Source organism: Perognathus longimembris, chromosome 11 (assembly GCF_023159225.1).
Source record: "Perognathus longimembris pacificus isolate PPM17 chromosome 11, ASM2315922v1, whole genome shotgun sequence".
NCBI classification, from domain to species: domain Eukaryota; kingdom Metazoa; phylum Chordata; class Mammalia; order Rodentia; family Heteromyidae; genus Perognathus; species Perognathus longimembris.
The window spans coordinates 56,632,409-56,647,089 of NC_063171.1; the positions used below are offsets into that span (position 1 = coordinate 56,632,409).

The following is a 14,681-nucleotide window of genomic DNA, read 5'->3' on the forward strand; positions in this document are numbered from 1 at the left end:
CTTTCTACATTCCCTCCCCATCCAAGATCACACTCCCCTCTACATTAAAGTCCCCAGGCAAAGGGTGGGGAAGTTATTACTCCAGGGGAGTCTCACCTCTCCACCGGGATATCGATACAGGTACTTCTCTTGATCTCGGAGTGCAAACTCCTCTGGGTACTGCTTCTCAATCTCCGCATACGTCATCTCCTCGCACACGCCCTGCAAAGGAGCCCTGCTGTCATGAGGAAGCCTGCTGACCCATCACACCCCATCACTAATGAGGATAATATGGAAGAATACATATTTCTCACCACATACCAGACCCTGTGCTGGACTCCTCATGTATCATGACTGGTTATGATGAAGGTATCACTAGTTAAGTGCCACTGTAGAGAGAAGCTAGCTTTCTATCTTTAGTGGCCACTACCTCCTACTACTGCAGTGAACCTAAGCTTCCAAAAGAATCAACACAAAAAGACTCCACAGGACAAAAAGTACAGGAAGCACAGAGGGAGAAGTGAAGGAAATGGAAATCTTTCAGTGGGAATAAAAACAGAGGGGAGGGGGGGAAGGGAAACGAAATGTCTACTTCTGTGCTCAATTTCTCAGCTAGAGCGAGCCAAGAGAAATTTTGGGGATGAATTTTTCCAGAATAATTAGTCATCTTAGCACAAAAATTTAAGGGCTGAATTAGCTATTTCTTTATTCCCAGGAACAAAATATACAAAGGAACAAAATGAGTCATTGTTAGCTCCAGTCCTCCCAGAGGTCAGAGTGGCTGGGGTCAAAACTTGTAAGTCTCATCATTGGCACTGATGTTAAAGTCATCTAGATGTGGACTGCAACTATTCCCATTTCCTTCCTCCCCCAACAATCCCACCCCGCACCCCATCCACTCCCCTCCCTGCCCTGACCACATATGCAGATTCCTCAAAGTTTCTACTGGGTGGTTCTAGTTATCTAGATAAAACTACCCAAATCACGAGTTCTGAGAGTTTCTTCCCGAAACTGAACCCGTGACACACACACACACACACACTCACACACACACACACACTCACAGCATCAATCTCGTTCAGAATCTTCCACTGCTCATAAGTCACCCCAAGAGATTCAGCAGTCTGGATAGTCCTCTTCAACTGGCTGGTCCACACTTTGAGGTCTTGTATCTCCTGTTCCTCCAGAAACTTCTTTAGGGCCTGGGAAAACTAGGGTTTTGAAAATAAAAATTAACACCACACACACACACACACACAGAGAGAGAGAGAGAGAGAGAGAGAGAGAGAGAGAGCGCTAACTCCTCCTGTAATGGGCTTTTGATTCAGTCATGGTTAAAATACAAATCCCAGAGAATATGTATTTCACCTAAAGCACCCATTATGCTAAGAACACAAGACATGCCCAATGACTGCCTCATGCCTGGACGATTCACAGGAGAAAGCTTTCTATTCTTTAATGCAGAGCTAGGGACACTGAGCAGGGGACATTTTTAGCACCTGTCTGACTCTGAAACTACTTGTAAGCCCACATGGGATTTAAGAAGAAGGAGATAAAATAGATGACCTCCACCATACCCTTCTAACTCTTAAGCCTAGAAAATCCAGCCTGTCGGTCAACTACTCACCTGCTTTCCCCGTACTGAGAGGCCAGAGTCACCCCCAATCTTCCCTAAGAGATTGAATTCACTCTCTCCATGTCGGCAAAGGTAGATGGTACGCGGATGGACATGGATATTCATGAGGTAGTAGACAATCTTGCTCTGGATGTAGTCCTGGACTCTGTTGACTAAAAATCGCTGGCCCACATTCATTACCTTGATGAAAGAAAGATCCCTAGGAGGCAAAATAGATTGACCTAAAGCAAGAAAACTTGAGAGTGAGCCTTTGCGGGGAGGATGCATATCCCAGCAGTTCCTCCTCCTCTCCCATCATCCCCTTGTTTATAAAAGTGAATGGTAAGAGATGGATAATCCCTTAAAGTCAACATGAGCTTCCTAGCAGCATGCTCTGTTTTCTCAGTGCCCGTACTGTAGTAGTACGGAGGTCAGATCTGGCCAGTGCCATCATTGGCCACATGGCAAGTTGCACTATCTGGCATCTTGTCTTGATGGGTGTGCCTGAATTCCTAGAGGAAGGGAAGTCCCATCCCCAGGTGAAGGGTGTTTCCAAATCCCTGGAGACAGGGGTGGGCCCTTGACCTATAAATTACTGAACCTGTCAGTCAAGTGCTTGGGACTGCGAACTTCCTGTGAACCAGCCCCTGACCCTATTTAGGGTCAGGCCAGCTAAGGGTGTCATCACGCCATGCCACATGTCTCTGTCTCTGTGTTCTGTCTCCTGGCTCATCTCCGGTCACTATGGTGTCCCAAGTCAGCTCTCCATTGGAGCTGAATTGGTTTGTTGGTATTGTTTTTGTTTGTTCTTTCCTCTCTGGCCTGTTAAGGGCCAGTGTTAAGGGTATTTGTGGGCTGCAGGCCTTTGTAACAACTGGCTGCCTGCAGACTGCTAATGCTCTAATAAAGACTCCAAGATTTGATCATTCAGAATGTGGCTTCTTGGATAATTTCCTATATAACAGTACTGTGGCAGGCAACATAGCTAAATACAGTAAACAGAAGTTGGCCTTTCCATCAGGAGAGCTTACCGAGGCTGGGTGACATGACAACTTTGCCAAAGCCAAAATTTGCTGCTAATTGTAAGCTTGGAGATGTGACTGGCATGTAGTGGGCAGGGGCCAAGGATATTCTATAACCTACCTACAATGTAGATGTTCCAGTTCAAACAGGAAGCATGTGGTTCAAAAATGTCAACAATACAAAATGGGAAAAGCAAAAAAGAAAAAGGGGCGGGAGGGGGGTAGAAAAACATGATATAAAAACCACTTCAGTATTGAAGAAGAAGATGCAATAATAATAATAATGTGAGCATTATAGTTCAGATTAGCAGACGGAACTCAAGGGTCAGAGAGTAAAAGGCTCCTTTCCCAACCAAGAGCTCTGCTTCAGCTCCTTCAAACGATGGCCTTAGCCGGGAGCCAGTGGCTCATAGCTTCAACCCTAGCTACGCAGGAGGTTGAGATCCGAGGATCACAGTTGAAAGCCAGCCCAGGCAGGAAAGTTCATGAGACTCTTATCTCCAATTAACCACCAGAATACCAGAAGTAGCACTGTGGCTCCAAGTCTTGAGCAAAATAACTCAGGGACAGTGCCAAGTCCCGTGACCAACAACAACAACAACAACAACAACAACAAAAAGTAAAAAAAGAGTATGGCCTTAAACCTTACTTGTCATAATTGTCCGGGTCAAGGGGCCGGTAGGTGACTTTGTAGCACTCGATTCTCTTGAGGAAGTCCTCCATCACATTCTCCCTGTTCCTTTCAGGGTAGTCGGGGCTGGACACCTTTACCTCCTGAAATCACAGGCATAGTCATCATAGGCCTGGCCAGAGGTCTGCTCTAAACAGCCCTCCTTATCATTAACCATGAGAAAAGTCCATGAACGTTGTCTTTCCCTACAGCACGGGCATTTCTGCCCACCTCTGTCCTGTCCTGTGACCCTGGCAACCAAGAAGGAACAGACAACCCGAGAGTCATGTGCCTGCCCTTGGCTGAGGCTGCTTCTGGGCCCCAATCCCTTTGGGTACTTTCTTGGGAAAAGAAAATGGGGAAAGAATGGGTTCCAATTTCTCCTACTGCCACTCCTCCTTGCCTGACTTGGGACTCAGGGCCTCTTCCTCAGATGACCCCAGTTCCTATGCAGCTGGGAAAGCCCCTTAGGTGGCCATGTGGAGGTGTCTACTTCTCACAGACCAGCACAACCCATTGAACAGGGCCTGTCTTAGTACTGTGATCCCACAGGGCATGAGGGATCCTCTATATTGGGTTTCTCAATGTATAGGATGCTGATAGATGGAAACAATATAGGTCTAGCTTACCAAAAGGGAGTCAGGGAATGGAGGGAAACAGGCAGGCTCCTTTTCCTCAGATTAGTCAGCAGATGACTCTCCTTAACTAAGGCAACCCTAACAGATAAGGTCTTTCATTTTCTGATCTAATGTAATATTCAGGTCCCAACAGCCAGATACTATCAGAACACAAGGCTAAGACTCTTACAGTCTAAATCTTGGTCTCCATTCAACAGCTAATCCTTAGCTTATTCTTGAAAGCTTTCTTTCCTTCCTTCTTCTCCCAAGAGAAGAGTATGGAAGTAGTGAATGGTTCTCTGATTGATAGAAAAGATCGATGTGATGTTAAACAGCTCTGTTTCTCTCTCCCATTACCCAGAAGCCCTCCCCACACAGATGTGCAGATATATATACTGGGCACAGAAGGTAACAGATAATCATGTCACCCACCAGTATATTGGCAGCAATGACATCAGGATCATCGCAGACAGATTCCACGAAGAACACCTGGCCAGAAGAAAGGGGAATGATTGACAAGTCAAAAATGCCAGACTGTTCATTAAGAGCACAGGTTCACCTACCCCCACCCAGCCACTACATCTCCCGGGATTTTTTTTCATGAAGGTGACCTTCAAAGCCTCCTCATTTAAAAAGGCCTCTTACCACATCCCCTGGGCCTCACACATACAGGCTAAAGGTCTGAGAAGGGACCTGAAAGAAAACACTCAAGGACTGGGGGTGTACCCCAAGAGAAAAGAATCATACATCCAACCCTGTTCTCACCAGATTCCAAAGAGCTCTTCCCCTCTCCCAATTCTCCATCTGTACTCATTTCCTCTCCTCTCCTCCTCCACCATGGAGCCTACCTTGAAGGAATTCTCCTCAGCGAAGTTCAAAATCAGGTCCCTCCTCTCTCGGGTGGTATTGGTGGCATCAAACACCTGAGCAGGAAGCGGAGAGGTGAAATGAACGGGAAGGGAGAAATGGAACCCCGTCAAGGCAGTCACAAGGGGGAACTGAGGAGTCCAGATGCTGAAAGGCTGGAGATGGAGGAGTCAAGGCTTACCGCAATCTGTCCATTCTCCTCGGTGAGATAGGCCTTCACATCCTTCAGGGCCACCAGTGCACACTGTCTGTCATAAGAGCAGAGGAAATAGGTGACAAGAGCTGAGTTCACACACAGCAGTGACACAAACAGTTGTAGGAGTCACATCCCTTCACACTCAGCTTCCCAAGGGTCAAAATGCTTCTTCAACTCCATCTTTCAACTTTCCCGCTGAGGTTTTTAAACCCTCCTGTGTCAGCCCAATGCATTTATCTTACTCCTCTTTAAGCAGACAAACATCTCCCTGTCCTCGATTCTCCTACCCAGCCAAGTGATGATCCACCCATCCGATAACTTCCACTAAAAACTCAAGATATTTAATAAGAAAACACAAAGCACTATCACATATAGCCTCATGATAACCCAGAGAGAGATGATTTGGATGTTAGGACTCCAAAAAAAAAAAGGCTTACTTGCGGATCTTCATGGCCTCCTCATTGTCATGCCGAAAGAAATCATACGATTTATAGGACTTGACTGCTTCCCGACGATACACTCCAAGATTAAACACTATGGAAGATACCCAAATCCATCAGCAGCAACACAATATGATGGTGCTGACAAAAGGGAATTTCTTGGCCTAATGGCAGAGTGTCCACAGGGATGAAAAAGTACTGTGGTGTGGTGAGGACAACAGCAGATTGAGTCAAAAGAGCTGAGTTTGAGTCCTGACTTTTAAAGACTGTGGTCAAGTGTTCCGCGGTCTGACTGGTAATTTCTTCAGCCAGTGTCTTATCATAGCACTGCTAAGGTTAGATAACAGGACACATGTAAGGGCTTATATATGTGAAGTTCTCGTCTCGTTTAATTGTGTGTGTGTGTATGTGTGTGCACGCACGTGCGTGCACACGCCTGACTGTATTGGGGTTTGAACTCAGGGCCTAGGCCTGAGCACAGGCTAGCACTCTACCACTTGGGCTATATTCCACTTCCAGCTTTTTGGTATTTATTTTGAAATCAATGGACTTTTCTGCTGGGTCTGGCTTTGAATTGTAGTCCTCAGATCTCAGCTTCTTAAATAGCCTGGAATTATAGGCATGAACCACAGATGCCCAACTTTTCACTTAATTCTTAATATTCCTAACAAATGTATCCTCTCAGCCCAGGCCAGGAGAACACAAGTCTGGGAATACAGAATAAATTAAGTAAACAAGGAAACTACCACTGCTTCAGCCAGAAGCATCCCATAACCTTGGTGCTCAGGAGAATTTGTCTCCCAGAGGCCTGTGAAGCCCAGAAACTAATCATTTACTTCCCAAGGAATTGTCCTCACTTACCTTTGGTGGGCACCCCAATCCAGTTGAGGTAGCGTGTTAGTTTCTTAGACACATAGGTTTTACCCCGGGCTGGCAAGCCAATCATGACAATGAGAGTTGGAGAGTTGGTCATATAGGAGGCCCATGCTACGAAAAAATAAAATAAATAGAACCAAAATGGCTGTGGGTGTAGTAAACTTTACATACTTCTCTGGGAACTTCATAGTCTCAATCTCATATCAGCCTCATAAACCTGTGGGGCAAAGGTTCAGAAAGAATGGGGGAGATCCTTCCACATTCATGTAAGGGATCATGCAGATGTTCAGAAACTACCCCAAACCAAAACATGACTTTTCCATGCCTGGGTAGTTCAGAAGTACCCAAGATAGGAAGAACGGCAAGGGTTAGGAAGTTACTGTACCTCCTCCCTGCCTAGTCAGAAAACCATCCAATTGTCATTCCATCAGTGCAGAACTGAGCTGGTTCAAAGTAAATCCCACAGAGCTTCTATCTTAAGGGTTCTATCTACCTCTTCAGAGTCAGGGACAGACATTTTCTGGCATACTGCTAAAAGAACCTAGCTGCAAGCTGCTCTGGCCTCCACACTTGGGTTATATGAGGGCTCCTCCATTTATAAACCATAGTGAGATTTAATAGGTAGATCCTTGCTGATGCAAGTTTCAAAGATGCCAGGAAGCTTCAGGGTACTGCTAGCTTACAAGAGCATCAAGGGTTCATTGGGCTTCAACTCTCTATGTAAAAGCAATACAACTGAAAAGGCCCACCCTTCCTTAGTAAACTTAGTTCAGGAATGCTCATTGGCGGAGATTAATCTCTCCAGATAAGTGATGAGGTCAGGTGACCAGCATAATGAGCCTAGCCTAGAGCTGGCACATTCCAGACCTCCTCCTTCCTAGATAGCTTCTCTCTACAGCCTGGGCTGGCTCACATTCTGCCACAGAGGGAAAGGGATGGAAGAACATGAACTCATAGCATCCCTTTCTTAGGGGCAAGACATAAACTGAGTTTACTGGGGAGGGCTCCGGTTCTACCAGCTCTTCTGGGGGAAGACCCCATATGGGCAGGAAACAAACACTTTAGACCTTTAGCTGCCCAGCACCTCTTTCCAAAAGGGTCCTTACAAAGCTATGGCTTCTTCTCTACAACAAGCATGGAGGTGTTTCCTGTTAATTTCATCATGTGTAAGTGTGTGTGTGTGTGTGTGTGTGTGTGTGTGTGTGTGTGTGTGTGTGTGTCTAATTGGGGATAAGAATCTTGCTGACTTGCTTGCCTGGACTGGCTTGGAACCACCATTATCCAATCTCAGCCTCCTAAGTAGGATTTCAGATGTGAGCCGTGAGCCCCAGCATCTTTAATCTTTTGAGAAAGAGATGTTTAAAGAACTTTCATTGGGGAAGTGGACATCTGAGAGCCTGGAGAGAGGAGTCACCTGGAAAGGAAGTTTCTTAAGGGACAATTAGCAAGGTGTACTAGGAAACTAAAGAGATGCTTCATGGTGAGGGAGGAGGAGATACCCAGATTCTGGCTAGAGGGCAGAACTTTTTAGTCCTTTACCACCTATGCATGGGAGAAATCCTGACTCTGGCCAGAAGTCACTCTCCCACGTTCTCCAGCTAATGGAGCGACATAAAAGGTTTTTATCTCTGTCCAAACAGGGATCTCAGAAGCAAAGAAACACCCTCCTGTAGGCTCAGCGGGCATTAATCCCAGATCACTAATGCCTATCAGGCATATAGATATTGCCTGGCATCAGCAGCCTTGGACTCAAGCCGTAAAATCCCCTGCGTCTTTGCGGTCTCCAGCTGAGTGCACAGCCTCTCATCCCCCAGGATCTGGCTCATTACCTGCACCTTTAGGCCTACTCTCGCTACACTTTCCAGCCCATTAAGCACTTTCCCTAAAGGTGCTCTAACTCTCCCTGAAGCTTAAAGTGCACAGCCACTCATAAGCAACCAGGGACCCAGCTGCTCTGTTTTCCACACCTGATAGAGAAGGCTGGAACCAAAGAAGCCCTGAGCCAACAGGGACCGCAGCACCCTGCCCTCCAGCACCTGGCCTCCAGCCTCTGCCCAGAACACAACCCACACAACCCTACAGCAACCAGGTCTTCTCATTTTCCAGAGTAAAAACCTATACCCATACTCCCTATCTCAAACTGCCACCTCAGAGAAGCTAGGAACACTCTGTCCTGTTATGAAACGAAACCACCTCTACATTAGTTTGAATAGATAATCTTTCAAACTGATAACTGCCACCATTTCCTGAAATTCTCTTCTATCTCATTTAACCTGTGTTCTCAATCTTAAACTCATTTTTTTTCTCATAAGAATGTTTAGAGGAAATGAAGGTTTGCAACATATAAATGGGGGGGGGGGGGGGAATACCAAGCCCAGAGAAGTTTAAGAGCTCTGTTCCCAGTCCCGCAATAGAAAGTCAAGGTCAGGGCTCTTGACCAGACAGACTCCTGGTCTCATGACTGTCCCTTCAGTTCCAGCTGCCAGCTCTTGGCCTCAGGTTAGCACTTGCCTCGGGGCAAATATTATGTTCCTGGGTTGATTTGGAAGGATAGTCTAGGAGAGCAATGGTTCTCTGCCTTTCCATGGTCAAGATGTACTCCACTATTCACTCTAAATAAATACAATACTTTAAAATATACAGTGCATAAATCATGGTAATATTTTTGTTCTTTGGAAGCAATAAAAAAAACTGTTACCCCTTGCTGTTTAACTGGTAGGTACGGGATAGTCGAGTTCATATAACTGAGGTCAAGATCTAAGAAAGCTGATGTTTTCCTTTAACTAGTTCGGCTACACTATCTCGCTCAAATTCCATCAAGTTGTGTGTGTGTGTGTGTGTGTGTGTGTGTGTGTGTGTGTGTGTGTGCTGGGGCTTGAATTCAGGGCTTAGCATTCTTGCTTGACTTTTTTATTGAAGGGTGGCGCACTACCACTTGAGCCACAACTCCACATCTGGCCTTTTACTGGTTATGGGTAAGAGTCTCACCGATTTGTCTGCCCAGGCTGGCTTTGAACCACAATCCTCAGAATTCAACTTCCTGGCCATCTGGGATTACAGGCATGAGCCCCTGGTACCTGGCTTGCATTTGAATTTTCATGAAGATGTACTGCTTTGGAATTTAGGGAAAGATACATGTAGAAATTTGTCTGTTCCAGATCCACTCACAATATTTTTAAAAAAATTAAGTAGTTTTTTTTAAGGAAGGGGGAAAAAGCATAGAAATGTCCCCTACCCCTCATTTCTGCTTCCAGAGAATTCTGAAGCAAGTCATCTGAGCAACCTAAAGGCACCCCAGTCAGCACTCCTTCTGTACCCTCATCCGTGGAGCGGCTGACAACCCAGTAATGCTCCCCTGGAGATTTTTTTGACCCCTAAAGCCATTCTTCAGCCCTCAAGTCCTAAGACTCAGTCACTTCCCAGACTCAAAAGTTAGCCAACATAGATATAATTAGCAGCTATGGATAAAACCACTGCTGGTGTGAATAGTGATCAGCCTGTCCCAAGGTACCTGTAGAACACAGTGGAAGAAGAGATCCACAATGTAGAATGCTTTGTAAGAAGAACGTGGTGGCAAACATATGACTACCTACTTTTAGTAGTAGGAAGCACCAGAACGAATCAAAATAAGGTGTGTCTCCACATAGCAGAGAAAAAGGAAATAAGCTGCATGTACGTACTCTCATAACTGTACGATCTCTGCCTAGGGCCATTCCAGTGCCGCAGACCAACCCTGAGGTAAGGCTCATGAGGCACATGAATAACTGTCACCAGAAAACCCAGAGTTCTCTAGTTTGGTAGGAAAAAATAAGTGGTTAGAAGAGAACGGTACAGATTAGAAAGGAGAAACTTTAGAGAGGACAGAGCAGGACGGAGAGTCTAGAAAACATGACTTGAAGAGACTTCTATTTCCTTAACTAAAAGCCATCCAGGGGGCTGGGAATATGGCCTAGTGGCAAGAGTGCTTGCCTCGTATACGCGAGGCCCTGGGTTTGATTCCTCAGCCTCACATATACAGAAAATGGCCAGAAGTGGCGCTGTGGCTCAAGTGGTAGAGTGCTAGCCTTGAGGAAAAAAGAAGCCAGGGACAATGCTCAGGCCCTGAGTTCACAGCCTAGGACTGGCCAAAAAAAAAAAAAGCCATCCAAGTCGAAAGCACAGAGGTGTTAGGATGGCAAGTAGGAGAGGATTAAAAACATAGAGACACAAGGTTTGACATTGGGCATCTCTGTCAAAAATACAACCAACAGCTCTGCTCCTGATCTCACCCCACCCCCCCCTTCTGTTTTCTGCTCTCTTGGATCACACAGAGCTACAGTAACTTGAGCATGCCCCCTTTAACTAAGGTATTCCGGGTCACCAAAGCTGTGTTACAATACTGCCAAACAAGAGAAAACATTCTTTACTGAAAAGAATAAATTCTTCACTAGCCTCTTTTAAAGGGGGAGATCCCAGCCAGGCATGGGGCTCACCCCTGCAACTAGCTATTTGATGGTTAGAAGACTGTGAATCAAGGCCAGGCTGGGGGAAATAAAGCTCAAGACTCTAGCTGAAAAGGAAAGCAAAAAGGGATATGAATGTGGCTGAACTAGTAAAGGCTCCAAATGCAAACCCTAGTACAGCCAAAAATAATGATAATAAAAAGATGGTGAGCTCCCAGTAGCATTGGAGTGCAATTCAATTCGAACACAATGTTTCAAGATTAAATATAAGAGGCAGGTAGTCCTCTGTGGAAAGTTACATGTAATCTATTTGCAACACTTGTCTAAGTGTTTTCTTATAGTTGCTCATTTAACCCCTAACTCTTGGAGAAGCTACTTTACAAGGAAGTAAACTGAGCTGGGCATGATGGTGGCACATGCCTGCAATCCCAACACATTAAGGAAGTTGAGGCAAGCGGAACAAAGGTTTAAGGCTCAGGAGGCAGAGGAAGAAGGTAAGAAGGGATCCGGACTACAAGGAAGACAAGGGGAAAGACCAGAATTTATTATTCTTAAGGAGTAAACTGCAGCATGGAGAAGATAAGTTCAAGGGCACCCAGAAAGGAGGAAATAGTAAAACCAGCGATCAAGTCCAGATAGTCTGATTCTAGAGACTACACTTAAGCAGAATGTGACACCTCTCTCTCTCTCTTCCCTCCTCCCTCGTGGCCTCTGTACCTGGATTCTTGCCTTCGTAGAGAAAGGAGATGGTAATCATACAGCTGTGGCAAGCACAGCATCCCACCCAAACCTGCAGCTTCTGCCCGGCAGGCCTCATACGCCCCAGGTGAAGATGGATTATCATCCTTAATCATGAAACTGACAAGGGCATGGTATGAAGGTCAAGGCTCTGGGCAAAGATTTTTAACTCCGAACAATGTCTGGCCTCATGCTTGTCAGCTCCTTTCGCTGCTGATATATATAAGCACAGAAGGGAGAACTGGCTGGTAGTGTTCCAGAGGAAAGGTGCAATCTGGTAACACAGCAAAGAGTTAGCTTTCTTTGAGATTCCCAGAAACATCTGGGAACAATGTTGCAGATACATGATAAGGGGCAGGGCTCCAGTCATAAGAGTGCCTGCCCAACAAGTACAAGGTCCCAAGCTCAAACCCCAATACCACGGTGGGGGTGGGGGGAGACTGCAGGAGAGACTGCAGAGAGAGGAAAGGGAACATGAAATGATGCTCACACATACACAAACACACTGCACCCCCACATGCTGTCCTTTTCTAAAAGGTCGGCATGAAGATGCTCCGTTGAGCCAAGCCTGTAGTCCCAGCACTGGGGTGACTGAAGCTTGAGGATCAGAACTTTCAGGTTAACGTGGGCTACATAGCAAGACCCTTTCTCACAAAAGAAATGAAAGAAGAAAAGAGGGTGGGAAGAAAAGAGAAGGAAGGAGCAAGGGAATAAGAGGCACATAAGGGAAGGAGGAAGAAAGGGGGAAATGGTCTGCCAGGTATAAAGGCTAAACCTTTAAGGAAGTAAGGTAAACTGAGAGCTGGTGGCTTATGCTTGTAACTGTGGCAATCCAGAAGGCAGAGATTTGAGAATTGCTATTCAAAGCCAACCCAGGCAGAAAACTCTGTGAGATTCTTATCTCCAATTAACCAACCACCCCGAAGAGCCAGAAGTGGCTCTGTGGCTCAAGTGGTAGAGCACTAGCCTTGAGCAAAAAAGCTCAGGGACAGTGCCCAAGCCCTGAGTTCAAGCCCCAGGACTGGCACACACACACACACACACACACACACACACACACACACACACACACACACAAAGGTGCCCAAGACACTTTGAGAAGTCACCTAAGGACTCAGTTCCCTGAGGCCAAACATGTGACACGATAGCACAGGCTCCTACCTGCCTTCTGCAGTGAGCAGCACTTCCCCACAACTTAGGCCAACAGGTAAAGAAAAACTAAAACAGTAACAGCCCCAAGCAATTCCTACACCCTGCCATTCTGCCTCACTGTGTGTACTCAAATGCTTTCTCTCACTTCTGACATCAAGCAGTTTGCAGATACCCCCCAAAGAAGGCCATCAAACATTGCTGGGCCAGGCCAGAACTCTAGCTCCAGAGATAAGCATTTCACTAAGTCTACATGTTCCCACAGGGAACTGCCCCCATGAAACTTTGTTTTAAATTTCCCATGTCAAAGGAATATCTTACTCCTACCCAGCAACATAGTCTACAATTACCATGATAGTCCCAAGAGATAGCAAGCAGCCCCTCCTCTTTTCCAGAACTCACAACATTTCTTCTCTGATCGAAGATTTGGGGGTTTGGGTTTACTGCTGTTGTTGCTTGGTTCTGAGGAAGAGGAATAATTCCCAGACATGGTGGTTTTTCAGCAGGCACCTGGGAGGGAGAAAAACAACGCAAGGAAGGAGGGAAGATGTCCCTCTAAACACCCAGGGTAGACAATCAGGGTGGTATAAGTGAAAGAACACTTGGCCAAGAGTCAGGTCCAGTCCTTTTTCTCCCAGTTTCTAGGTACCTGTTCTTGAATAAGTCATGAGCCTCCTGGGTCTTCCGGTTCTTCACCTATAAAGAAAATTGCACTTGAATTTTGCATCTATTTTCTGGTGGAGGAGTTTGTATTTACATACCTTTACCTCCCACACTCCTCCCAACAATCATTTATTATCTCTTCCCATTTTACAGATTTGAAAAAAAAACAAAAACGGAGGTTAAACGAATTAAGTGGTGTGGTCCAAATCCCTTCCTGAACTCAGATTCTAGTTCTGAGAACCATGGGGAAAGTCAGCTGCCGGTGGCGGAGCGGGCGGCTTGTGCCTGTAATCTTAAATGGCTCAGGAGGCTGAGATCCAAAGGATCAGAAGTTCGAAGCTAACCCCAGCAGAAAAGTCCAAGAGACTATCTCCAAAATAACCAGCAGAGAGTGAGGTTGGCTGAAAATGGGCGGGAGGGGGGAGAGTTAAGGAGGATGGAAATAGATGGAGTGCATTATTTCTTCAAGGTTATCTGCAAAAAAAAAAAGGGGGGGGGCGGCTAAAGATCTGACATCAAGTGGGGTGAGAGCCCCCGAGCTCACTCTCCAAAGCCAACTAGCAAAGGGCTCCTAAAGACGCCAGGTCCCACTGCTTTGAAGACCTGCTCTGGTCCTACACTGGGCGTGCAAATCCTTCCACCCCAACACCAGCTGTCTCCGCCGGTCTCCGGAGGTCCGCTACACGGCAGTGCCCGGCGGCCGGCAGTGCCCAAAGCTCGAGGGGGGTCGACGCTCGGCACCGGGTCCCCTCCAGCCTCCCGCACCGTCCCGCACATCCGGACGCCACGTAGCTGTCGCCCACCTACGGTCTCCCCTTGTATCTCTCGGGGTTGTTGTCCGGGCCCTTTCCCCGGCGATGCGGGCAGACCCGAGCTGACAGACGGGGGCGGAGCTGGGCACTCCCGGGTCCTCGGCAAGTCACGTGGTCCCGGCAGGCTCCGCCCACTCGTGCGTCATCCCTCACCTGGAGACAATCCTCGACCAATGGTGGACCTGTACTGCCCGGTGGGCGGGGTCAGGCGGAACCGCGGACCACGCCCCCTGCAGGAAGAGACGCCTGTCAAGGCGAGACCGCCCTCTTCCTAGTTCCCAGCGACGTAGGGGTTGGTTGCGTCGTTGCTTAGTAACTACCAAAGCTAGGAGGCGGGGTTAATAAAAATCCTCGCTTTTTTTTTGGGGGGGGGGAAGAGAGAGAGAGACAGAGAGTGTGTGTGAGTGTGTGAGTGTGAGTGTGTGTGTGTGTGTGTCTTGTAATTCTCGCGAGAGCCAGAATAATAATAGCTGTCCTGAGAGGGTGTGACGGGTGGTGGAAACGCGGCAAAGATTAACACCTTCATTCCTGAATCCCAGCCCTATACCTCGTTGCTTCCGTACACTGGAACGTCAGCTTTCAAAGCTGCCACTTG

At 46.9% G+C, this 14,681-nt stretch overlaps 1 protein-coding gene across 9 annotated transcripts in view; it reads right to left on the reverse strand.

Annotated features, from left to right (window-relative positions):
• The window catches only part of LOC125359314 (6-phosphofructo-2-kinase/fructose-2,6-bisphosphatase 2), a 38,135-nt gene extending 24,224 nt beyond the window's left edge, over window positions 1–13,911 (reverse strand). For 2 of the 9 annotated variants that reach the window (XM_048356981.1, XM_048356980.1), the window contains exons 1-12: window positions 13,833–13,905; window positions 13,261–13,307; window positions 13,014–13,121; window positions 6,268–6,393; window positions 5,404–5,500; window positions 4,952–5,018; window positions 4,752–4,826; window positions 4,336–4,392; window positions 3,266–3,390; window positions 1,607–1,814; window positions 1,044–1,190; window positions 97–201 (exon numbers count right to left, since the gene is read on the reverse strand). In XM_048356981.1, the coding sequence (XP_048212938.1) occupies window positions 97–201; window positions 1,044–1,190; window positions 1,607–1,814; window positions 3,266–3,390; window positions 4,336–4,392; window positions 4,752–4,826; window positions 4,952–5,018; window positions 5,404–5,500; window positions 6,268–6,393; window positions 13,014–13,101 (1,095 nt within the window). In that variant the 5' untranslated portion in view covers window positions 13,102–13,121; window positions 13,261–13,307; window positions 13,833–13,905. Of the gene's footprint in view, window positions 1–96; window positions 202–1,043; window positions 1,191–1,606; window positions 1,815–3,265; window positions 3,391–4,335; window positions 4,393–4,751; window positions 4,827–4,951; window positions 5,019–5,403; window positions 5,501–6,267; window positions 6,394–13,013; window positions 13,122–13,260; window positions 13,308–13,832 lie in introns of all 9 variants that reach the window. The other 7 variants (XM_048356986.1, XM_048356982.1, XR_007212533.1 and 4 more) reach the window with 6 other exon arrangements.
• Window positions 13,912–14,681: the final 770 nt, after the last annotated feature.